The sequence below is a fragment of the Erpetoichthys calabaricus genome, chromosome 5 (genome assembly GCF_900747795.2).
Source record: "Erpetoichthys calabaricus chromosome 5, fErpCal1.3, whole genome shotgun sequence".
In the NCBI taxonomy this organism is placed as follows: domain Eukaryota; kingdom Metazoa; phylum Chordata; class Cladistia; order Polypteriformes; family Polypteridae; genus Erpetoichthys; species Erpetoichthys calabaricus.
This window is the reverse complement of record NC_041398.2, coordinates 93,459,972-93,486,561: the sequence shown is the minus strand read 5'-3', so window position 1 is coordinate 93,486,561 and position 26,590 is coordinate 93,459,972. Positions and strand designations below refer to the sequence as shown.

Here is a 26,590-nt window from a genome sequence, read left to right as displayed (position 1 = left end):
TAGTAATCTACAGTCAGAAACTAGACGGCTATGGGGATCAATGATTGTAGGCTTTTCTAGAATGAGCAACAGAAAAAAACAGCATGTCCAAAAGAAATGTTATGATTTTCAGTTAAATGTACATGACAATTAAATATACTTTCATTTTTTTTAAAGACTGCAAAAAAAATTACCACGAATATTTCACCATAAACGTCGTACTACAATACATGCAGTGTACAAACATTAAATAAAACAAACGTAGCTGCTTTCCCTATATAAAATGGCTGATATAAAAAAAAACGGATGTCACGCCAACTCTATAGCAGCAAAAGAATATCTATGGTAATTTCCTACGCGCCCTTACGCGAATAGTCACGCGACAAGAAGGAAGTATATTTGAATTCTGGCGGTTCGAAGGAAAGTAAACAGTGAGTATATTATCGTTTCATGTGCCAAGTTTTGTAAAATTCAAAATATATATTTGTATTAAAGAATTGGGGATTTGTTGGAGGTTGAATAAGAACAACATACGAATTAGTTTTTTTTTTTTTTAAACTATGTTTCGGATAAGACGTTGATCATACGCGTTTCATTTCGTACAGCTTCCTGACACTTTATAAATAATATGAGTACTTATAGTTGTGCAGTTTGCTTTTAACGTTGAGTATTTTCGATTGCGTTTCGTGTGACATAAACATATTTCGTGAAAAACAGGACTGATAATGGTTGTGCTTTTTTTCCCACATGGTCAGCTCTCTATTATGCTCGCGTCAGTGTCAGTTTATCTTCTGTTATTTTCATAATAGAAGCGGTTTCGTTTCAATATATCTTGAGACGATTTGAAGGAGAGATTGCAAATTTAACAGCACTCTTCTGGGAATTTTAACCCGAGTTTCTAATTATTGTTTAAATGTTAAACGTTAAAATGTTTTAATGCTTCAGGAAGCTAAAAAGAAGTGTCCTGGAAACGTGCATTTACAGTATTAACTAATCCTGTTGGGTGATAGGCACATATTTATCGCTGTGTGTCATGATAAATTTGGAGTTTCATTGTACATTTTTAAAAAAGAGTCCAATAAGTGTTAATGCAGTAAGTCGAGATGTTTTATTTGTGTATTCATAGTAAATAGTAAAGGTTTGCTCATATGTAACACTTGGAAAAAATGTTTGTTTTGTTACATTCTCCACTGTTAGGTTTGAAGCATGCACTTTTAAAGTTTAACATGTTTACCATTTATTTGTTCAATACGTTTATTTATAAAAAATGCACTGTGTGCAGCTGGTTAGCTCGTGAGGGGAGCAGTATGTGTTTTTGAGGTTGAGGATCAGTGTTTCCCTTTTAGCCTTCAACAGCAAAAAGCTGTATGTCAGGTAGTGAGTGCAAAACACCTTGATTATCAGAATTTCACTGCCTGGCTGTGAGGAAAAAAAGCAAAAGTACACTCTTTAATAATAATACATTTTATTTATATAGCGCCTTTCCCATGCTCAAGGCACTTCAAAGTTTAAGAGAGAACGGCAGGGTATATAGCATTGTACTAAACCAGATAAATAAATAAAGAGTAAGATAGGCTTTTTTTTTTTCTCTGAATTTACTAACGGACAACATAATTGATGGTCTAGCACCACGGTTTTCAAACTTTTTTGAACAAGTACCACTCCGCGAGGACCAGTAAACTGAAGTACCACTGTCAATGAATCGTTAATTTGCGCCCGTGTTGTTTTGAAGAAAATGTCACTATAATCGGTATAATGACTATAATTATGACGTTAAAGTGATATTAAACTAATTAAGGAAATGGGTTTCCGCGCTAATAAAAGCCGGCTTGGAGTCTTCCACGCATTTACAGTAGTATACTTATACTGTATATGATTATATGCAACATATTGGCATTCTAGCAACATTGATTCTTGGAAAATAAAGGACCACACGTGTACCACTTGGCATGACTTGAAGTACCACCAGTGGTACGCGTACCACAGTTTGAAAACCGTGGGTCTAGCGCACACACACAGGTTACATGTGCATCTTGACATAGAAGTAAACTGAAAGACGGGTAATAAAGTCAAGTAGAGCTAAAAGCCTTCCTAAACAGATGAGTTTTGAGTTGTTGTTTTTTTTTTTTTTTTAAAGAATTCATGGAGTCAGCTGATCTAATCAATTTCAGTAGGTCATTCCAGAGTCTGGGTGCTATGGAGCTGAAGGTCCTGTCACCCATGGAGTGTAGATTAGTGGGCAGACAGGCACATAGTGATGGAGAAGGTCACTGATGTAGTTTGGCACAAGGACGTTTAAGGCTTTGTAGGTTATTAGTAGAATTTTATATTCAATTCTGTAAGACACAGGGAGCCAGTGAAGGCGAAGCAGGATGGGTGTTATGTGCTCACTGCTGCTGGTCCATGTAAGGACTCTTGCAGCCGAGTTTTGAATAAGCTGGAGCTGTGGTATAAGATTAGAAGGGGCACCCGGCAGTAGAAAATTACAGTAATCGATGCGGGATAGTGATAAAAGCATGGACAAGTTTCTCAGTGTTAGAAAAGGAGAGGAAGGAACAAACACATGATATGTTATGGAGGTGAAAGTGAAAATAAGAAAGGGAGGAATCAAAAATGACACTAAGATTCTTTGCAGTAGAGGCAGATCTGATGAAATCACTGCCAAGGTTGAATGGGAAGATAGATACTTTATTAATCCCAAGGGGAAATTCACAAGGAAGGAGCTAATTTTTTAAGTTGCACTTTAGTGCCAATTTGCAGGAGTTCAGTTTTGTTGCAATTTAATTTTAAAGAGTTCTGCTCCATCCAGGTTTTAATTTAACTGAGGCAAGTTATGAGCTAAGAAAGCGCTGATGAAGTTCCACTTTTAACATTGAAACAGAGTTGAGTGTCATCTGCATAAAAATTATAACACAGTCCAAAGCTACAATTAATATGGATGGCCAAGGGGAAGCATATAAATACAGAAAAGCAGAGGACAGAGCCCTGAGGAACTCCTTGTATGACTGGTGCTGTGCTGGACCTGCTGTTTCCAAGACTAACAAACTCTTGCCTATCAGTCAGATAGGACTTGAACCACTGGAGGGCAGTGCCAGAGATACCCAGCATGTTCTCCATTCTGGACAGTAGAATGTCCGACAGTGTCAAATGCTGCACTGAGGTCTAACAGAATTAATATGCTGGTTTGTCCAGAGTCTGCTGCCATAAGCAAATCATTGGTTACCCGTAGCAGAGCAGTTTCACAGCTGTGCTGAAACCAGACTGAAAGGGTTTCATCAAATTGTTAGAAGTTAAGTAGTTGGAGGCTACAACACGCTCAAGAACTTTTGACAGAAAAGGTAAGTGGGAAATAGGCTGAAAATTGTTAAGATTGTCAGCATCAAGACCAGACTTTTTTAACATTGGGGTTACAGAAGCGATTTTAAAAGTGAGCAGCACAAATTCAGTGTCAAGGGATGAGTTTATTATTGTTGTAATAGTTGGGATTATGGCATGAAGGCAGGATTTAAGTAGTGTGCTGGGGATGGGGTCCAGTACACAAGTAGTCGGCCTCATCTTACAAAGCAGGTCATTAACAAAAGCAGATGTGACTGGTGAGAACTTAGAGAAGGAGCTGGATGGAGTGGGAAAACAGGGAAAGTTATAATCAGATGATGTATTTATGTTAGTTGAATTATTTAGATCTTTAATTTTGTTACGGAAAAAGTGGAGGAATTCCTCAGACTTCAGTAGAAGAGGTAGTTGGGCCAGATGTGGGTTGGAGTAGTTTATTAACTACAGAGATCAAAACCCTTGGGTTATCGTGGCCACTTTCTATTATTCTGCCATAATGGGTATTCTTGGCAGCAGTTAGTGCTTCTCTGTAAGCTCTTTGGAGAAAGCCTGGATGTGCACAGTGAGGCCAGACTTGCGTAACATTCTTTCAAGGCGTCGACCAGCTGCTTTCATAGATCGCAATTCTGAATTATACCAAGGAGCTGAACGCATAAAGGAAACCTCCTTATGTTTTAAAGGAGCTGTTTTATCTAATGCTGAATGAAGGGCTGTGTTATAGTGGTCAACAAGACTATGTAGTGTTGATGGAATAGGTGAAGACAGTAAAAGATCAGAAATGGATCCAGAAAGGATAGAGGGACAGATATTTTTAAGGTTTCTGTAAGAAATTTGTCGTTTACAGGTAAGGAGAGGGAGAGGTAATGAGATGGTGAAAAGCACTGCTTTATGGTCATAGAGTCCCAAATCAGTGCTGTAAGTGTTGGCAACAGATAGTCCAGATGTGCAGATCAGATCCAATATATGACCACCAGAGTGAGTGGGGAAAATCAACATGTTGTGTCAAGTCAAAACAGTCCAGTAAGGATAGGAATTCATTTCTCAGTTTAGATGTGGGGATGTCAATATGGATGTTGAAATCATCAAGAAGAATGACTCTCTGGGGGGAAAAAGAACTTAAGTGGGTTAATAGTTCAGTCAGATCAGATAAGAAGGATGCATTGTATTTTGGAGGACAATAAAGAACAATGAGTAAGACAGGACCTGATTCCGTTATTAGTTTAAGAGCCAGACACTCGAAAGACAATGGACAATCAATTGGGAGTCTTTTGATGTTTAACTCCACTCTGACAATTACTGCAAGTCCTCCGTCTTGTCTTGAGCTGCGAGGCTCTGTGAGGGAAGTGTAACCAGGTGTTGCCTCCGTGAGAGACGTAAATTCATTCGGTTTGTGCCAAGTCTTTGTTAAACACAGCATATCAAGTTTGGTGTCAATGATGAATTCTGACAGCATCAATGCTTTGCCATTAAGAGATCTCGAATTAAACAATGCAGTATTAGTTAATGAGGCTTCTTTTTGCACAGAGCTGTGACCAGAGTTTACTTTCACATTCTGTAAATTTGGCACACTGATACTTCTATTTCCAGGGCCATGAGTAGGACGGCATATTCCTGGGCAAATGCTGCCTGTGATCTTTTCATTCGCAGCTCAGTGATGCCAGTGACCTGACCCGCGATGCACATATTTCGGGCGCCACAAAATACCGGTGTCTTTTAGGATATTCCAGTTGGACCATTTGCTCTGGACAAACTTTAATATGAAGGAGTTTGTCGCGAGAGTATTTTAGCATAGCATCAATAGCAAAGCAGCAGAAAGCACAGCAGGATTTGGAGGTTCCAACATACAGCCACAAACAAATAATGCTGGGTATTACAGGCGTGATCACCCCAGAGCCACAAGCCAGGTGGTGTGAATATCAGATCAGTTCTTAGTCATAAAGCACAATAAAATGAATCGAGAGCAGACCAGTATAGCAACTATAATCAAGGAGACGGATCATCCAAGGCTCCTAGATCGCCAGTAACAAAGAAATGTTCGTAGATCTTGTCCTGTGATCCACATATTCAGTTGTTCCCAGTCAAGGTAAAGTCCGTAAAAATGAATCCAAATCCATACAGTTTGAGTCAGCTGCATCTACGAACTATACGTACAATAAAAAAATAAAACAAGCATAAAAAAGTGCAGGATTAAGGCAAATTTTACAAAAAGTGTTGTTAACAGGGAGGAGCGGCAACATCATGCATGCACCAGCGTCCCCTCCTCTGTTACTCTTTGATTGTACGATTTATTGTTTTGCATTAAAACTAGAATTTGTGCATTAATGCATCCCCAATATATTTGTATGTATGTATTTTGCTACTTTTAGGGTGTGTTCTCAGGCAATCCATGAACTGAGAAAGAATGCTAAATGAAACCAATTATTGAAAAGGGCCATATTTTATATTACAGCACATTATGTAATAAACATACCAAAGAAAACACACAAAGTCACAATTTAATTATAGTCTTCTACTGTTCTAGTTGACCTTGTGTGAATATTTTGAATACACTTTAAGGTTTAAACCAATGGTTATTTATAGAGGACTAGCTATGCTATTGTATAAGATGGGTTGAAATCTAAGTAATCACTATAGACCTAAGCGTTAACGTTTGCAGTGCACCATACAATGCATATGTCTCTGTTATATGCCATTTGGTACAAGATTCATAAAGGCAGTATTTTAATGTTTGTGAGGCACCATCTGTTAAAATAACAAATGCAGTGCATTTTATTGCTAAAAATGTTTGCAATGCACCATCATTGTGTCTAAGACATGGCAACCAGACAGACACATACACATTTTTGCTTTTATTAAGGCAAACTCTTTAAATGTGCAATATTCTACTGGACTAAATATTAGAAAAATATTGATTTTTAAAAATAAATATTTATTTATTTTATTTATATTTATTTTTTTCTAAAAAATAGAAAAATATCTATTTACCTTTATTCCTGACAAAAACACACATACAAGCGCTGCCCAGAAAATTTAGCAACATTCTCTAGACTTCATGGGGCTCTGAGAATAGGGATCTGCACTGGCTGTCTGAAGGTTGCCGGTTCGAATCCTGTAAATGCCAAAAGTTACTCTACTTAGTTGTGTCCTTGAGCAAGGCCCCTAACCTGCAATTACTCTATCCTGGATATGACATTAATCTGCTTCCAGCCCTGCATGTAGGTCAAGGTTGGAGGAAGAATTGGCACGCCAGCCACAATAAAAAAAAAAAAAATCACATTGTTCCATTCCATCTGAACTAGTGTGGTGCTGAGGTGTCACCTCGGGACCTAATCTGAGATCCTGAGTTGGTTTGTCATGTGGTGGGTGCAGCAATGCGGTGTATCAGCGCGTGTTCCTAACCTCTCTTTCTATACTTCAGTCAAAATGAATAGGAAATGTCTGCGGCTTAATTCTTGGTTGATTTGAAGTGTTCTACTTGGTACTCCAGTGTCGCCAAATGATATATATTTCCTAGTAAATGAGCCCTCAAAATGGCATTGTGTAGTGATATGTATTTTTGTAGTGATATATATTTTACTTAATGGGCTGCTATTGGATTTATTGTGACAGAGAAAAAGACATCATTTATATAGCATTTTTCTCACTACTCAAAGTGCTTTACATAGAGAGTAGAAAAACCACTTCAGCCACCACCAGTGTGCAGTGTCCACCTAGATGATACGACAGCAGTCATGATTGTCAGTACGCTCACCACACGTTAGCTGTTAGATGGGGAAAGGGGTAAGAGAGAGAGAGAGAGTTAGCTAGTTAGAGACAAGGGATGGTTAGGGGGATAGAATGAGTAGGATGTGGGGGGCAAATTGGCCTGGGCATTGCAATAAACACTACTCTTTATGAGAGTTGGCCTGGGATCATTTATGACCACAGAGTCAGGACCTCAATTTTATGTCTCATCTGAAGGACAGCACCATTTTTATAGTATAGTCTTCCTGTCACTGCTCTGAGGCATTGTGATCCACACATAGACCACAGGGTAAGTGCCCCCTGTTGGCCTTACTAAGACCTCATCCAGCAGCAACCTAAGTTTTTACTAAATTGTCTCCCATTGAAGTACTGGCTGGGCCCAAAGCATGCTTAGCTTCACGTAGATTATCTTTCCAGAAAAAGGAAACACTAATGAACATTCCCATGTGTTAAATACATATTCAGAGACAGTGCTCTTGGTATGTGTGTCAATCAACTCGTCTATAAGGTTCTCTTCCAAGAGAAGTGTAAGCAAACTTATTGATGCCATAAGATATTCATTATCTGCATGCTGAGTACCTCAAAGCCTAAATTTTGCAGAAAGAGGTGTGTTCAAATTTAAGTTCTGATGGAGGAGGTTGCAGATGTTGAATGTGAAAAGGGAAAAAGCATAGGGCAAAGCTGGATAAGCTTTGGAACTTCTACAGTGTACTAAATATCCAATGGAAGCTGCTGAATGAGGTAATGTGAACCCCACTTGAATGGGGTAAGTATGACTTTTATTTGTTCTAAGTGTGTTAGTGTGAATTCAGGAGAACATATGAGTGTTAACCAGAATACAGTATCTATGTTTTAGGTGTACATAAAAAAAAAAAAATGTTAGATGATATATGATTAAGAAAGATTAACATAACCATTCATAGAATTCTATGCTAATTAAATTTATCACATCTTGCTTGGTAAACCAACCTTCGTCCTTCCTTCTTTCCTCCTGCCTGAGTCATGACCCTTGTTTTTTCAGGCTGCCACCTCAAGCTATACACATTTGGGTTATATGACCTGATACTGCTAAGACTAGCTAAGACTTTCTATTTATACAATGTATGGAGCCATATTATATAATCTGTACAAAGATTAAGAGGTCTTTAGCATTAACATATGCTAATTCTGTCTTAAGTCAATTTCACACACCTTTGCAGAATTACCGTTATTTTGTAGTTTAAAAGTTTTATGCAATGAACCAATGTTCATGGGGTGAGCTGGCGCCATGCCCAGGATTTGTTCCTGCCTTGCGCCCTGTGTTGGCTGGGATTGGCTGCAGCAGACCCCCGTGACCCTGTGTTAGGATATAGCGGGTTGGAAAATGATTAACTGACAAATGTTCAGATTTTTTGGTACAGGTCTTTTAGTACTGATGGATATACCCGTGGGGCAAATTATTTTAATGACAGATGATGTTATATATTTGGGTCAAATTAAAATTTTTGTTCCTTGTTCTGTTTTCTGTAATATAACTTTTTCCACTTTATCTTGCTGCAGGTAAGGACAATGTCTGAAAAGAAACCTTTGGAAATAAAAGAAGCCTTTGAAATGGCACAGAAATCCCATAGCAATAAGGCTAAGCTTGCTGCTGCGCTAAAGCAAAAATATACTACAGTAAGTGTTATTTGACTAGCACCATTAAGTATTTTCCACTATTTGAATAATAAAATATATATTTCAATATCCAAATGAACATATGTTTTAATAGTACTGTCTAGGAAGGTGGGAGGACTTTAATTTGTTAGGAGAAATATCATACATATGTACTATGTAAGAACTGATTTCAGATTATTCAGTAAACAGAATTTTGAAAATGTCTGTTGCTCTTTGTTGTGAGTTACAATACATAGGAGCTACTTAGAAGAATGCAGTGGAGGCAAAACACAAAAGGAGATAAATAAAACAACAGCAATCATTAAGTCTATGGCTGGCTTAACATAATTTCTTTTTTAAAAGGACACAGTCTTAATAATGTTTCTCCTTTTAAGTCTTGTTTAGAGAATTAAACACATTTGGAAATCTGCTTTCATGTAATGTAAAGTTTCTTGGTAAGGTGGATTAATATTTGCCTTGATTTATAAGTTCTTCAAAGTGCCTTTAACTATAGGGGCCAGCATTCTTTCCCTCTGAGCCGTGGAGAGGCATTCAGATCAACAGTCTCTGTAATTCTGGAAAGAGTCCTTTTTATCTTAAAGTTAATTTTTTCTACAAGTTCAGTGAATGAAGAACTTATCAAATCCAAGGATTTATCGTACCTGTCACACAGGTTAAGAAACAACAGCTATTAATAATGAATGCTAACACATATTCTATTTATCATAACTGTTAGTTTACATGTACAGTAAGTATAAAGTAGTAAGTATACTGAACTATGTGTTGGCTTTGTTTGTGCCTTCAGTTGTAAGTCTGTACAGTGAATAATCTTTTTATGGTGTCCCACAACAATCTTCTCTTGCTAGCATTAAATGTATATACTTATTGTTTTTACACATGTTTATCTTGCTTTGAACACCTCACATTTTTTCAGACAAGATGCACCCTGTGATCCAGGTCAAACCCCATTATTGTCTGCTGCTACTTGTTTAACACAAAAATTCCCCTTTACATTAAACCTATGTGCCAACTATCCTAAAATGTAATGATACTGTTATATTATCTATGTTCAATAACACAGCCTAAAACAGAGGACACAATGAGTTCCTTCTTAATTGTATTATTCCCAGAGTAGAAATAACCAGTTAACCAACAAACATACACTTGCACACAGGGCATTGTAAAATAAACAGTCTAATATAACACGTCGGTTGTGTTTCCATTTTTTCTGAAGGCTGTTGAATTGAGGTAGATTATCAGAAAACACTGAAATTAGGGTTGATGTTTAGTGTTGTGACCCGGTGGCACTGCAGCATCCAAGACCTCAAACACAAACTAACAGACAGAAGTCCCAATATAAAATAGTAAATAAAACAAAAAGGCTTCAAAAATGGCATAAAGCAAATTACAATTCTTTTCTGTTTTCCCAACCTCCACACTTCCTAGGCAAGTTTCGTTTGTCCTCCACACCCAACTACCTGGATGAGGTCAAGCGGCTCTTTTTATCTTGGATCTGGGAGTACTTCCGGTGCCAGGGTACAGCCTGATAGAAACACTTCCAGGTCAATCGAATGTCCCATAAACCAGGCATTGTAACTCCCTGCAGCACCCTTGGACCCCAGGAGGGCTGCCTCACTGCACTACAGTTCCCAATATTCCTTGTAGGTATCCAAATGGGTCCTGAAGTCCAGGGATCCTGCCATCTTGTGGGTTGGGGGAGCACATAGCTTTGAAACAGAGCCTCCCCTGATTTTTCTGTTATAAGAGAATGGGACCAGTCCTGGCTGGGATGCCAGCCCATGCTTGCTGTCATTTACTGTGTGATTTGACATGCCAAAGGTATTGTTAACTTGTTCTGGAAATAGGTAATAGTATTTCCTATTCCTATTGTAATTAATTCATGGTTGGTGATTTGCAAATTTCAGAAGAGTAGTGAACAGATCATTTCTGAAAACGGTTAACGATAAGGGGAAATACTATTATGGTTAATAGGACAGTTACTAACATGCAGAATCTGTGATTCAGATTCCAGATGCATTAACTAGGCTCTTTATTGTGAACTTTTTAATGTATATAAACTACTTCGCAGATACAATACAACTTATACATCTTTCAGAAATGTTACTGAACAAAAAAGCACAATACAGCCAAAATTATAGTTCCTCCTGAAATAGTCTGAGACGCTTATGTTTTTCAGATACTACACGATGAGTAGAATATCATTCTTATTGCATACATCTGCTTTAATTTTATGTTCTTGTTTGCTTAATTGTGTGCCATGTTTTTTTTTTTTGTTTTTTTTTTTGTAAAATGTTTGACCTCAGAATCATAGAACAATGTGAATGTTAATGAATTATTTATTTTCTTCTTTCTAGTTGGAAAATAAAACCACCTTTCATGAAGAGTTTGTGCATTATATGAAATATGCAATGATTGTATATAAGCGTGAGCCTGCTGTTGAAAGTGTGATTGACTTTGTTGCTAAATTTGCAACCAGTTTTGAAGAAACTCAAGAGGATGAGAATAGCATTGAAGAGGAAGAAGATGAAAATCCCTTCTTGAATTATTTGTTTGATTTTTTGCTGAAGGTAGAACAATCTTTTACTGAAGGGATAAAAATGTAGTAAAATATGTTCAGATTTAATCATGTCAGTTGTCATTTTCTATTTTAAAATTACAATGTTTTGTAATCTAATATACTTCAGTGCATTTGCAAATATACAGTCGATATATATGGTCCTTGAACTAGTCATATCAGTCATATGACTGTCCTCTGAATGCTATAGATGGAAGGCAAATATGAGTCATTTTAATATACACACAGTCCTACTTTAATAAAAAATAGACACAAATATTAATTTCATCTTTGAAGATGCATTTTGCAGTAGGGCTGCCACTTGCCATATTTTAAGTATTTTGCGATAGCACTTTGCTCCTCTTATGAATATCTACTTTTCTTTTTATCCAGCCTTGAAAATGACTACAATACCGTTTTATGTGTATTGATTTACTTTTTACGTCTTTTTAGGTAAAGACATCACTTAAACAGTAATATTGAGCCCAACATTGATCATTACAATACAATATGCAGTATTTTGTGAAATGTGTAGAGTTGAGTTGATTCATGCCTTTTTCCTATGTGTGTACGCAACATGATGGACATGCATCACTGCCTTGGATTTGTTGATAATTCGGACTCTCCCTTAATAGCTACTTTAGGCTCATAATTATGTATTCTGCATATTAATGTGATAACTTTTCCAGAATATGTTTGGACTGTGATGAGGTTTGAACAGTGTATAAATATTTAGAGAAGCGCAGATGACATTTACTCTGGATCTGATTCTGGATCTGAAATCTAATTCTGAATCTGAATTTAAATAATGTGGATGAAACTCACCTTAGCAAATATATGCATTATAACATACCAGTAAATTTTCAGATGTTTGTATCGCATTACTTTTATCCTCTATTGTTATTTAGATTGTAAGTAAAGTGGGGTAGAAAAAATAATGCCATGTTTCTAGATCAAATTACTTGCACTGCTGAATGTAATTGTTTCATGATGTTATTACATCTTTCATGTGTTTTTTGTATTTTACCCTCTGATGAATAGTTGCCTTATGCTACATATCATATTTCCAAGATTATAACTTTTTTTCTTTTTTTCTTTATAGTCCCACAATGCCAATAGCCATGCTGTCAGGTTTCGTGTTTGTCAGCTTATTAACAAATTGTTAGGAAATATGTCTGAAAATGCTCAGATTGATGATGACATTTTTGATCGTATTCATGAAACAATGCTTGTCAGAGTAAAAGATAAATTTCCAAATGTTAGAATACAAGCAGTGTTGGCAATGGCTAGACTACAGGACCCAAAGGATGACCAATGTCCAACTATCAATGGTAGGTATATATTTTTTAATGTATTGAGCACATTATCTGACAAGTAATAGTTCTCAATACATATTATAGCTGAGTCCTGAGGGATAGTGCTTTTAACATCTAATTCTTTATATAAAAAAAAAAAAAAAAAAAAAAAAAGAAATCATTATATACAGTAGCCCTTGCTTTCCGTGTTTAAGGCAGGTTTGCTCCATTCTTCACACTGCGCGTTTGAACTAGCATTTTGTTTAGTTTGATCACAATCCTTTCATGTGGTACCTTTTATCAAAAACTTTCCATTAATCAAGATAAATAAGATCTTGTGTACCTGTTTGATCATATGCTTTTGTTACTTTCTTGCAGAATTCCATTATACTGCATTTGTGAAACTCTCAAGTCTAAACCAATGTTTAACTGTTCACTAATATGCCTTTTCCATGCATTTATTTCCCATTTATTATTTCCTTTAATTAACCTATGGTACAGTACATATTAGGTTTACTGATCTGCTGTTGGATCTTGTATACACAGTACAGAGAAAGTATAGGAATCATGAAAAAATTCGACCTAGAGATTTTGATGAATCTTGACATTTTAGACTTGCCTGAATCCGAAAATACAATTTTTGAAATTGTGTGTCTGTGTGTAAACACGATAACTCAAATGGTTTGACCTAGGTCAGTGAGGGTTTGTACACCTTCTTTATATCAAACATAAGGAATCCTATCAACCTTTGGTGGTACTTTACTTGAACACTTTTCAGATTTTTTTAAGTAAACTATGGCTATAAAGATATGATTCAAATTTTGTATAGATATTTATAATGATAAAAAGTAAACAGATGTGAAATTTGAGAAAAATTACTCAACTGGAAGTAGGTTATTTAAACAACCATCCAATTTTTTTGTATCCTGAAAATACAGTATGAATGTGACCACGATATTAAAAACTGTATTCAATGTAACGCGTATTCTTTCAATAAAGATTATTAATTTTATTTTAGTTTAATTTTTAATGTTTAAACATCATTGGTTTAACAATAATGTGTAAACATTGAACATGCCATTGTAAATATAAAGATGTAATGGGAACAATAAGCTGCTACGTCCCCGTCGGGTTCCAGCTAATGCATTTAATTTTTTTTTTTTTCCCGCCATCATTATCATAATTAAATATAGCTAAATGTAGTTTTACCTATGGCAATTTATTGCAACAAATATTATATAATACAAACACTTATTCTATGTTTTTAGGTGACTATAACTGTTTTTACTTTGCATCTAACTTAGGTAATGCATATGTAATCATGAAAAAATTACACCACTGTTTTTGACCTCACTGAATGCGAAAATATCTTTTTTTAAAATAAAGTTTGATTATAAATGGAAATAAATAATTGTGTATCAATATTATCAATTAGTTATGATGAGAAACAAAATAATATATTTGAAAATAATTATGTAATTATTATAATAATAAAAACAATAAATAATATTATGCAACTGGAAGTTGTTCTGATGACCTTTTCCTCTATCTCAGTATATGAGAGAGTCGATTTTTCAGTATATGAGAATGTTGACACTTCGGATTTTTCTATGGTAGGGTAACATTTGCTAGTTTACACTCAAGAGAAATTCCTAAAGATTTGAGTGATTTTTGAAAAATATAATTCTAGGGTTTAAATACAGAATGTATTCACTAAATTCCTTAGGTACTACTCTGCTTTAAACGTTATCTAGTTCTGGCAATTTGTTTGATACAGTATCAGCCTTTAAATTAAAGCCAGTGTCACATTAAACAACTGTTTTTGAATATTGGGCATGAAATACTGTGAACCATCTACAATTCCAATATTGAGGGTATTTGTAATGCGTAATTATTTGGAGAGTACTAAAATATTTTTTTCCCTCTCCCCACCCCCTTTTTGAAGCATATATGCAGTTAATCGAAAGTGATTCAAATCCAGAAGTGAGACGTGCTATACTGTCATGCATTGCTCCATCAGCTAAGACACTACCTAAAATTTTGGGACGGATCAGAGATGTAAAGGATAAAGTTAGGGAACTGTCTTACAAGGTCAGTAATTATCTCCATTATGGCAAATTCAAAAAATAGGAAAGATAATTCCTAACATTTTAAATATTTATTAAAAATATTTATTTAAAGTAAAAAAAAAAAAAAAAAAAAAAAACTCATGTTACATGCTATCTTGGCATGTTTTACATTTTCAAAAATGCTTTTAACTGAGAAGTCCTTTAGGGGACAATATGTATATATGCTGTATGTGTATGTATGTATGTATATATAATATAGGGTGCAAAGTACATAATCAAACTTTTTGTAGCACTATTATCTGCTTCTATATTATGTCTGTCTAATCCTGGTTGTTCTCTATAGCCTTCTCTATTTTTTTTAATGTGCCTGAAAGTTTTCATGCTCCATCCTTTTCTTTGTCTGCACTTTTTAACTTCTGTAACTCCATACTTTCTACTCATACAGTTTTTATTTAAAAAAAAAAATCTGTTATGAATTGTTTTGTTAGACTTTTTTTTTTTTTTCACACTTTATTTGTATCATTCTGATGTTTTTTCTTCTTTGACTATGACGTTATTTATTGTATAAGTTCAACTTAATTGTATGCAATTTTATTTTCTTTAAACCAAATAAATAAAAAAAATCAGTGTTTTTACTGTTAATCTGTCTTCTAAGTGTTTCTCAAAAATAACCTTAAATGATGTGCATGGCTTTCTTTATTATTTCTATACATTTAAAGCTAGATTAATTTCAGAGAATTATGGTTTCAATTTTTACTACTATTACTGAGCCCAAATTCTGTCAAGAAGAAAAAAGGTGCAGGTGTTGTGGAAATTATGGCTACAGTGGCAATTTGTCTGAATTTAATTGCAGCTCTAGTGCTACTTTGTAACACCTGTAGACTGCCTTACATTTTATCCTTGTGTCTTCTGATTTTCAATCAGTTTGACATTTGCATAATTTCTGTGGCAGAACATAAACAGCTCTCCTGACCTCTTTCCTTGTCTGCATTTTTATGCATTGTTTCTACAAAAACGTCAGAAGACAAATCCCGAAGGCTAAATATTAGAGTGAAAGATATTACACACAGCTCAATCTTCAATACTTGCTTGTATGCTCTTTCTGGATTTCTGTTGCAGAGGTGTATACATGTATTGTCGTTTATTGTAAGAAGAGTAAAGTAATTTGTCAAATAAAGCAAAATAAATATTGAAATACATGTATTTAAAGCCAGTTCAATTCTGAAGCCATGAAAAATGCATGTATACAGTATTTCATTACTAGTACATAACTGCAGGACAGTTTTCTTGAGTGAAAAATACATCTTTTAAAAAAAATACATGTTTCTCAAAATTGTTTATAATTCCCACCTATAAAATTCATGCCCAGGCTGGCAATCAATGTTTGTTTCCTGACAGATTTTTAATAAGTAATTTTACAGTGTGATGCATTTAAATTGCAAAAAAGTTTGCTAATATGTATGAAGTATTGGTAAAATGTACAATTTACTCCTGTATTTCTTGTGCTTGATCCATAAAAATTGTGTCTCATTCTTGAAAATTAGATGTCCTTACAGAAATGGGAAGACATCTGAAGTGATAATGCTTAATGTATTTATATAAAAAAGATATTTACAAATACCTTAAAATATATAAAATTGTTTTTATTGATTTTGATTTAGTAATAATATGGCGTTATGTTTCAGAAAATTACAAAATGATATATTGAATGTAGTACAAATGTGTTATTCACATTAAAGACTTTTCCCTTATCAAAGGAACCAAGAGGGAGAGAACCAGTCAAATGCGACAAGGTGTTTTTTCAAATTACACAGTGCATCAGTCTTCAGAATAACCTGAGCAACAATAATTCATATGATTTCACAGTATTAGTCATGAATATCTTTAAATTCTTTTGTAAATCTCAGTGCCATTCAAAGGGTGCCAACTTAACTTGCCTATGTGGACAGATTTTCTTGTGTAATGCTAGATACTGCTCTTTTAAATCCCAATATATTTCAAGGCATTACAATTAAATCCTTTGTAATTTATAGGTTCTTGCTGAAAAAGTCCATGTTAATGCACTGACTATTGCTCAGAGAGTAAAGATTTTGCAGCAGGGATTAAATGATCGATCAGGTGAGATGTTTCACACAATACTTTTTTTTATTGATATATATATACTCTCTCTCTCTCATATAGGCACTGGTCATGTTTTGTTTTCAAATTAATTATGTATAAATCTGTAATGTCAATAATCTTCATAATTCTAAAAAGTCAAATGCTCTCATATTTTAGTGGCAGTAAAAGAGGCTGTCCAGAAAAACCTGTTGCAGGCGTGGCTTCGACTAATGGAGGGTAATGTGTTAGATTTGCTTCACAAGCTGGATGTTGAGAACTCCGCAGAAGTGCCAGTGACAGCACTGAATGCATTGTTTGCTTTGTCACCACTTAATGAATTAGCTGAAAACTTCAGCAGCATAGATGAGAGGTAAATACAACCTTTTTATCTTATAGGTCTGAGATTCCCAAACTCAATCCTTGCAGGTTTTTGTTCCAACCAGCTTTTGTTTTTAATTGGACTTCTGGGCTAATTAAGTGAACTGTTATTTCCCAGATTCTGTATTTTGGGAAAAATGTAGAAATCAAGGAAACTAAGTTTGGTTTAAAAAAATATATACTAAGCAGTTATATGGGAATAATGTATTTTTAGCAATACCTATAATATATATATATTACTGTATATAATATGAAAAATATCAGCGGCCCTAGCACTGATCCCAGAGGAGCACTACTCTTAACCCAATCCTGATAAGGTTCCTCCCACCATAACCCTCTGCTTCCTGTATTTTAGCCAATTCTGCATTTATCTACAAACATCAACTGAACTTCCACCTCTTTTAGTTTAATGGTTGGCCTCTCATGTGGCACCTTATCAAATGCTTTCTGAAAGTCAAGATAAATAAATATCATATGCTCCACCTTGAACATATTCTTTTGTTGCTTCCTCATATAATTCCAGCATATTAGTAAAACACAACCTCCCTTGTCTGAACCCATGCTGATTGTTCAGAATAACTCCTGTCCTTGCCATGTGTTGCTGAATCTTATCTGTATATATAAAATCCCTATGTGCGTCCAGGTGTCCATGTGTGGGTGTCTTCTGGTGAAGTGCGCATGCACGGGGCACGGTGCGATGCGCGATATTACTGTCAGAGAAAGTTAGAGGCGTTTTACGTAAATACAAACCAGTATTACTGCGAGAGGAAATTAAAGGTATACAATACAGTGACGCATATTACAGCCACATACAAGCCAGTATTACTGTCAGAGGAGATTAAACGCATATTACCGACGCGCACGCCTGTATTACTGCCAGAGAAAATTAAAGGTATATTACGGACATACAAGCCAGCGGACGTGCAAGACGGTATCCTTCAATAAGGGCACGCACAAAAAGGCGAGCCTCAATTGGGCGCAGCGAATAAGGGCGCGCGTAAATAAAGATCTGCACCTTTGTTGCTCTTCACATATTCCAGAGCCATTTGAACTAAATTATCTACGAACGCCTTTATTCGCCGCGCTCAATTGGGGTCGCCCTTTTGAAGCTCGCCTTTTTGTGCACGCCCTTATTGAATAGAGCCGTACAAGACAGTATTACTGTCACAGAAAATTAAAGACACACAATACACGGCGGCAGCCCACGAAGAACGGTCAGCTCGGCAAGTAAACATCAACAAAAGAGGCTGAAAGAAAAATACGACCAACAAAAAGAATGAGGTCAAAGTCCCTTGCCATTTAATATAGACTGTTCCTACTAATGTTTATGCACTACTGTTCTAGCGCCCGTTATTGTAACGGGCTAAATGACTAGTTCTTAATAATTCCTTCTATTATGGAATAAAAAGGCAAATATTCTTATTTGTTATTACTGAATATGTATGAACAAGAGTCTTTTATTAGCCGAACACTACAAAATAGTTATAAAAACGCATAAAAATATTGATCAACAGTTTAAATTCAAAATTCATTGAGTTGTCAGTTTGTAATATCAAAATGCACCTTCGTGTTAACTTCCTATAGTCCTAAAACATATGCTGTTTTCTGAAGTAAATAATAAATATCTTAAATTAACAGACCACAATAAGTATAATTATAAATGTTAGGAAAATAGTCTTAGAGGATCTTTTTTGGCATACGGGTTTGTGCAGGGTAAGCAGTGCAAACATACTGTATGTTCTATGATGCTTGTTTAAAATGATTTTTGAAACGACAGATTGAATTGTAGTCTTGATACCTACTGAGTGATGCATTCAGGATGTATAGGTACTGTATGTACCATTAAGGTAACGGTTATATTTTATGCTACTTGTAATCCAAATATATTTGAGGAATACTGTTGAGGAGAACATTTTATTGATCCAAATAATTGAATGAAGGCATTTCTAAAACTACTAATATTTTGCTCTATTGCTTTAACACGTATGCCTTAAAATAAGTTGTAAATCAAGTGGTCTGTTTCATGCTCTAGATGTGTTTTGTTTTTAGTTATCGGCAAGTAAAAGCATGGCATGTCAGTTCAGTGTTTTCACCCACTGCTAAAAATACACCATACTTGCAATGTAAGATATTGTTCTTGGTATATAATGAAAGATTTAAACACCCTATATTTTGAATAATATTTTTCAACTATGTTTTATGTAGCAATTACTGAAATTTTGAATTTAAATGTTATAGTTCTTGAACTACATCATTGCTTTTGCTTATTTCTCATTTAAACCTTAAATAAATCCAATTTTTAACTATAATTGTACATATTTGCTTTGTAATTGAGTTCTTTTGTGCTTTCACAGAAAATTAATCCCAGTGGAAAACTTAACCTGTGAAAATGCCTTATATTGGCGTGCACTATGTGAATATATCAAATCCAGAGGTGAAGAAGGAGAAGAGATTTTGGAGAGACTTTTACCAGAAGCAGCAATATATATTGAATATCTTCACAAGTAATTTTTTTTAAAACTTTAATTATAATTTGTGTTTAGCTTTAATATTATTATAACTGTAATTTTATAAAATCAAAAACACTCCTAAAGATAATATCCATGTGAGACAAAACCTTTGACCAATGAATGAGTGGGAGAGGCAGGTCTTTAATTCAAAGTGTGACCCTGTGTGAAGGGACTTCCTGTTTATGAACTATTTTTATTTTCTGGAGTTATTTATTTAAGACTATAAGATTAGAAAAATGCATGTGTTTTGCACATTCTGAGAAAATGATTTGATCATTTTACATTTAGATTATACAACATGAGTTATGTGTTTTTTGTTTTTTTTTTGTACTTTTTGATATTGTTTGCTGCTGTTCAATGTTGGTCACCATTGAGTCCCATTCTGTTAGAAACTTGTTATATCTATTCTCCATGAAAACATGAGATTAACATTTTTTTGTGCCACCTCTACAAACAGCATAGAGTAATATATAAAAAAAATATAATTTTTGGGTGTAGTCTTTTAACTCGCTCTGCATATTTTATTTAGGGAAACTGCGGAGTAACTGTGAGACTACAATATATCTTAAAATTTTATTCCAGAGCCTACAGTATGCTCTGCATAGGAGTGAGTGCAATTTCATCTGCTTTATCATTTCATATTCTTGCATGAGCTTTTATTCCTTGAAGAGACGTTATGGTCTGCAATAGTAGCATTTTAGAACAAACCATAAAATTCTTTTTTTTTTTTTTTATTAATGATTTGTATCGAACATTGAACTTATACCTTCTTTTTATATATTTAGGTTCTTGAAAAGCATTCCAGTACTGACTGAAGAACAAAAGGCAGATTTTAAATATCTTGAAAATGTGATGACTAAGGAATTCATAGGGCAGCAGTTGGTGATTCTTGTTGGTTGCTTAGACACTGCTGAAGAAGGTGGGAGGTAAGGGTTTTTAGTTTAAAATTATTGTAATTTTTATTTTATGTCAAAGTACAGAATGAGAAATCCTTTCTCCCAGCAGTATTAGTCCCTGCTATAATTTTTTTTTTTAATTTCACCTTAGTCACCTTTTTCAGTCATCATAGGTGATTGTAACACAGTGGAATTGATGTCCATGCATAATGCCATAATCATTAATATTTCATATGATAATTTGTATTTTTTTTTATTTTCTTACTATAGGAAGCGAGTCCTTATTATTCTGCAAGAGATTCTAGTTTCACCAAATTGCCCAACTTCTCTCGTGTTATTGCTTATAGAGAAACTACTTACCATCCTTAAAGATGATGATAAGAGGATCCAAATTGTAAGTTTTGTGTGTGGTTTTTTTATTTTTTTTATATACACTTAGCCAGGTTATCATATTTCTGTGCAAGTTAGGATATGTTTTGCCTTATCAGAACATAGAATGTGTTTTACAATTTAATATTATTATTATTATTTCATGAAATTAATATGTTTTTGTATGTACTGTAGATAACATTTCATGTTATATGGAATATATCATAAATGGAGTTTATGGTACTTGACTAGTATTTATATATTTGAATAATTGTATAGTTGAACACAATTGTAATGTATTTAGAGAACTGTCTTGAAAGTTGACTTGACTTGAAGTTTGTCATTTGTAATATAGATTATACTGCATTTATACTGCAATAATTTATATCTCTTTTGCTTTTTATATCTGAGTTCCAAAACTCTGGAAGACTCAAAATAAGATTAAATATATGTCAAATTGTGTCTAGTAGATGATGTACTGTATGTTTTATCATATAAACTGTTAAATTGGTGAGTGGGGCATTTACCTTGGTAATATAAAAATATTTTTTTATTTAATATAAAAAAAACAATATATTTATTGATTTGCTGTAACCTTAGAAAATGTATATGTGGCGAGATTTGAAAAACTAATTTAGTTACATTTGTGCTATATCGTCCTTTACAACAAATTGAACTGATTTTGAGAATCTTTTAGAAGTCTTAAAAAATGAGTTAAAACCTGCATTACTGATGTCATTGTGGATTTTAAAGCAAATTGAAAATAGTCAATTATAGAATCAGCTTAAAAACTTCAGATGGTAGTAGTAGGACTTTCTAGTGACACCACAATAAGATATCATGAAAATAGGTTACAATAAGATTTTTTTGTTTTGTTTCTCCTTTTCTGTATACTAAGAATTGCAATTCAATTCTGCAACAAACTAATTTTTGTTTATGTGTAAATGTTGCAGCTGAAGCTTTAAACCTATAGAGAAAATGTGTTATTCTGTTATACCCACTAGGAAAAAAGCTTGACTAATTTTATCCCACTAAACTGTTCTTTTAATTGTGGAAATTGATTTCATGCATCTAGACAGTTTTCAATGTAAGGTGAAAAATACTCAGTTATAGTACCTAACATACGCAAGTATGATTAACTTGATCTCAGGACAATTCCTTGTGAGGGGAGTTCTTAAATTCATTGTAGGGCTATCAACTAATAATTAACATTATAATGTTTCATATTAAAATGTAATTTTTAAGTACACATACTATCATTTACTTGTTGATCATGTACACACAGGCAAAACGAGTGGAACACTGTTCAGCTTTCAGATACTGAAGGTACCATGTTTAACTAAACATGAGAGAATATCCTATGATAGTTTGCTTTGCACGCTCATTTTCATTGTTTAACTTTTTTTTTCTTTTGCTTGCAAAATGAACAAGCATCTTTATATAGGATGGCAACTTTCATAACAAATCTTGTTTTTAATGTAGGTGCAACCTCTTTTCATTAATTAATATTAAACTTTGTCTTTTCCTGGCTGCCAGTGGTTATTTCTTTCCAGTGATAATCAAACTTATCTGTTTAAATCCACATTATTTAATGCAAGAAAAATATTGGTAACACTTTAGGTGCTGCAAAAATGCCTCTATTACTCATATACTGTTAGTTATGCAGTGAGGCCGTAGCAAAGGCTTTGGTCTTTATAACACTTAGCTTCAATATAGTGGTACTTTATTTCTGCATTGTGACTAGCTGCTAAAATGCCACTTTGGAATGTTCAGAGATGGCTTAAATGTGAGACATATTTCTCTTGACATTGCTTGCTTCAGTATAAGGCTGGTGAATCCTTTGTATTCACAGCATTTTTAAAGATTCTGATATGTAGCACTGCACAGAGATGAATGACAACTTTACTATGTTACCAAAATAATTTCACTTGCTTTCTGGGAGATCCCACATACCACTTAAAGCAAATTTTTGATTGTTTCAGATCTGATTCACTTTGTGTGTTTGGGAGGGGGCATGTAAAATTTTTATTTTCTTACAGACTGCAGAAATAATTTCTGAGATTCGTGAACCTAGTGTTAGTGTAGCTGAACCAGCTTCTGCTCAGGAAGCAAGCAAAAGACAAGTAAAGGTAAGACCTAAAGCAATTGTTTATTTTTTTTAAGCACTGATTTTTAAATGGTCTTATTTGATATGTACTACAGTATATGGATTCATAGTATTAACAAATTGATTAAAACTTTATCGCTAAGTTCAGTTTAAAAGTTATCTGATTATTATTTTACTGATATTGCACATTAAATGTTTATACCTTTTAATGTGAATAATACAGTAAAATGCATAACACATGATTTTTTTGGTGATTTCACCTTCCAAATAACTGACTGCTTTGTCGGAAACATTATTTGTACCAAGAATTCTATTTGAAGCAGATAGGCAAGTACCAAGACACTCTGCATGCGTATGAAATTTAGGGAGTGGATGGGCATAAATAAAGGTTCTGTGTTATTTGTCAATTTTCCAAATATAGTTGGCTGAAGTCAAAGTAAAATTGATTGAGGCAAAGCAGAAGCTTGAAGAGTGTGTCGTGGCTCAGGATTTTAGCCTTGCATCTCAACTGAAAGATCAGATTATGGAGTTAGAAAATACTCGAAATCAACTAAATAAAGAAATGGAAGAGCCAGAAATTAAAGTGGTCAACATAGAAAAGGTAAAAGTTTTTAAACAAATATATTCAATTACATCACATTTGTACCCACTATAGTTTGCGATTTCTTTTGTGTGCCTCTTTTTCATAACTGAACATCTGATTAGATTTTGTTTTATTGTTTTAGTTAGATCTTTATTGTGTAAACCTAAATATTTGACAAATGTTTGTTCTGAATTTGACTTTTTTCCATATTTTATGCCTATTTTAGAATCAATATGCAAAAAAAGATTTTAAGACTTTTGGTTTTCTTTGCATTATTTGTCATCAAGAGTATATGATAAAAGCGTGGAAAATAAAGGCAAGAAACACATTAGTTAGCTTTTGCAGGCTTCTGAGAAGTCAGTATTTATGACTTTTGTAATATAATAATAACATATTAAATAAAAATGAGATTAAGCATCCTATAAATAATTCAATATAATGAAGTTTACTCCCCATTTCATAGAATTGTAGAGTACAGAATGTCTTTGCAATGATGTGTAGGTATACTGTACACAAGTAAATAAAACATTAAAATATAATTTAATAATCACAAATTACCATATACTTATTAGACCTTGTTTAAAGTAATTGTTTTGTGTATTTTTTTTTCTTATTTCAGAATGATCCAGAAACTCTTCTTAAATGCCTAACAATATGCTCAGAACTTCTTAAGCAGATGTCCATAGACAAAGGCATTGGTCCAACAATGAATGAAATCTTTAACTCATTGGTATGTGTCCTTTAATACTAATTCAGGAAAACTTGAATATAAAGTATCAGAATACACTGATAATTTTTAAAATACTGATCAATGGGTCATTGTGATTTTCATTTTTTGAAAATTTCCTTAGATATTTCAATATTTCACTTTTAAATAGTGATCGTTTTAACCAAAATCACAACACAAGTTAACAGATATACTGTAATGCACTGTATTAGATTGAGTACAAATAGTACTGCATCTCTGCCTTCACTTTAACTACTTTATCCACAGACCTGTACAATATTTCTTAGAAACACAAATTTCCTTTGAGATATATGTTACACACACACAAATCACTTAATTTATTAGTCAGACAGAGAAACATCAGTTTTGTTTTCTTGGTTCAAAGAATTAATCTGCCTCCATATAAAAAATGCATTAAGCATCTCCGACATTTGCATCTGGAGACTTTTTGCTTTGCACCTTCTCCCACCATAACCTGTCATCTATGGGGGAGGAGTGAAAGATTTAGATTAGTCCACAATTTCAATTTCTGATTTTTGATGGATCTCAACATTTTAGGTTCCCCTGATACCAAAAACATATCTTGATATCTTGTCTGTTTGTGTGTGTCTGTGTATCAGTGTATTCTTGAGGACGGTCTAGAGCTAAGAAGGAAAAATGCCAAACTCGAAACTTAACCCTGTTAAGAGATGAAGATGTGCTGATTAGTTTTTGAGCCAAATTGTGCAAGAGAAAGAGGCACTGTAGAGGAACCCTCAAATACTGTAATTCTGTAATTAATTATGAATTCTTTTTGTCAATTGTTATTGGAATGACCTATTTTATGATAAGAAAGATGAGCATCAGAGCGGTAAATAAATACTGAAATGTTACAGAATAGTTCGGGTAACTTGGTTCCAAGGGCATAAAGCCTTCTGAAGCTCATGTCCAAATTTTTACACTTACATTAACAAATTTTAGTGAATGACTATCAAAATATTGATTCATGTCTCCTGCTATTTTCTGTTAAATCATGCATCCAAACTATACCTTTCTCTATTATGACATGTTAAAGTAAGAAAATTTGTACATATATATAGTTTTATATTTCACCTTTTTCCTCCCTCTGTGGACAATCTGGTCTTAGTAGATTTAGCCTTTATCTTTGCTTTCCCACTAACATCAGTACAGTGATCCCCCCTGTATTGCGGAAGTTACGTTCCAGACCCATCAGCGATAGGTGAAAATCTGCAATATAGAAAGACCATATATATATATTTTTTTTTTTTATAGTTTAAGCCTTAAAATACCCCTCCCAAACACTTTAAACACGTGTAAACTTATTAAAACACTTTGTAAACACATATGATATGTGGATGTCGGGCTAAGGATATGAGTAACATCTATTATAAAAAAAAAAAAAAATCTTGGCAGGGACGCGGGGCTTGATCTTCTCGGAAAACAATTTGACATCCCGCGAGAAACATTTTAATGTCACCTAAGACAAGGCAGTGAGACAGAAGGACAGCTGCTGTACAGGCTTTTAAGTGATTGACGCAAAGCACGACAAGCAGAACACACAGCTGGACAGCAGCTGAACAGATCGCATCTGTTTAGCGTGCGTTTAGACCCCCCCTTCACAATGTGAGCAGCGTTATAAGTCACGCAAGAAAGATTTAAGCATGCCCAGGGCAGGAAATAAAGGACAAATATTGTTTTTACTAAAGTTTTAAAATAAAAATGAAAATAATGCATATGTAACAATTCCCATGAATATAGCAATCTCTTTAAATTGTTTATCCAGTAAACCAAACCCGGGGGTGGGCGAGCAGGAGGTAGAGCCCCCTAGTAGTAATAATAATAATAAATCCACGATGTAGTGGGGGCGCGATAGCTGAACCTTGATATAGTGGAGGATCACTGTAATACCAGAAATCGAATTTATCTCAGTTGTCTTCCAGTTTCTTGTATTACAATCAAGAACTCTAAAAAGGGCATTACTTGTGTATTGATTACATTAAAAGTGATCTAGTCTTATTTGCATACATATATGTTGTACTTTTTTTTAATACTCTAACCAAAGCTATTTATACTGCATGGTACAACTGTTTCTGTCACTTTCCTTGCCATTTGCCTAAGTGCAGTCATTTGTTGTTGTAAATTTCCAGATTTTGTTGCATATTGTCAATAAGTGTTTCCATGTTATCTTCTGTTTAATACACTTGTCACAGAGAAAAAAATTCATATATTAGGAAAAATCTATCACTGTCTTCATTGGATGTGGTGGAAAATTGCATAAAATTTTAGGAAA

At 34.2% G+C, this 26,590-nt stretch overlaps 1 protein-coding gene across 3 annotated transcripts in view; it reads left to right on the top strand.

Annotated features, from left to right (window-relative positions):
* Nucleotides 1-295: 295 nt before the first annotated feature.
* The window catches only part of ncapg (non-SMC condensin I complex, subunit G), a 51,891-nt gene continuing 25,596 nt past the window's right edge, over nt 296-26,590 (top strand). For 2 of the 3 annotated variants that reach the window (XM_051928257.1, XM_028801772.2), the window contains exons 1-13: nt 296-410; nt 8,596-8,712; nt 11,067-11,279; nt 12,369-12,597; nt 14,507-14,652; nt 16,664-16,748; nt 16,908-17,100; nt 19,463-19,612; nt 20,404-20,544; nt 20,785-20,908; nt 22,923-23,012; nt 23,412-23,591; nt 24,193-24,303. In XM_051928257.1, coding sequence (XP_051784217.1) covers nt 8,605-8,712; nt 11,067-11,279; nt 12,369-12,597; nt 14,507-14,652; nt 16,664-16,748; nt 16,908-17,100; nt 19,463-19,612; nt 20,404-20,544; nt 20,785-20,908; nt 22,923-23,012; nt 23,412-23,591; nt 24,193-24,303 — 1,770 coding nt within the window. In that variant the 5' untranslated portion in view covers nt 296-410; nt 8,596-8,604. The remainder of the gene's footprint in view (nt 411-8,595; nt 8,713-11,066; nt 11,280-12,368; nt 12,598-14,506; nt 14,653-16,663; nt 16,749-16,907; nt 17,101-19,462; nt 19,613-20,403; nt 20,545-20,784; nt 20,909-22,922; nt 23,013-23,411; nt 23,592-24,192; nt 24,304-26,590) is intronic. The other variant, XM_028801773.2, reaches the window with a different exon arrangement.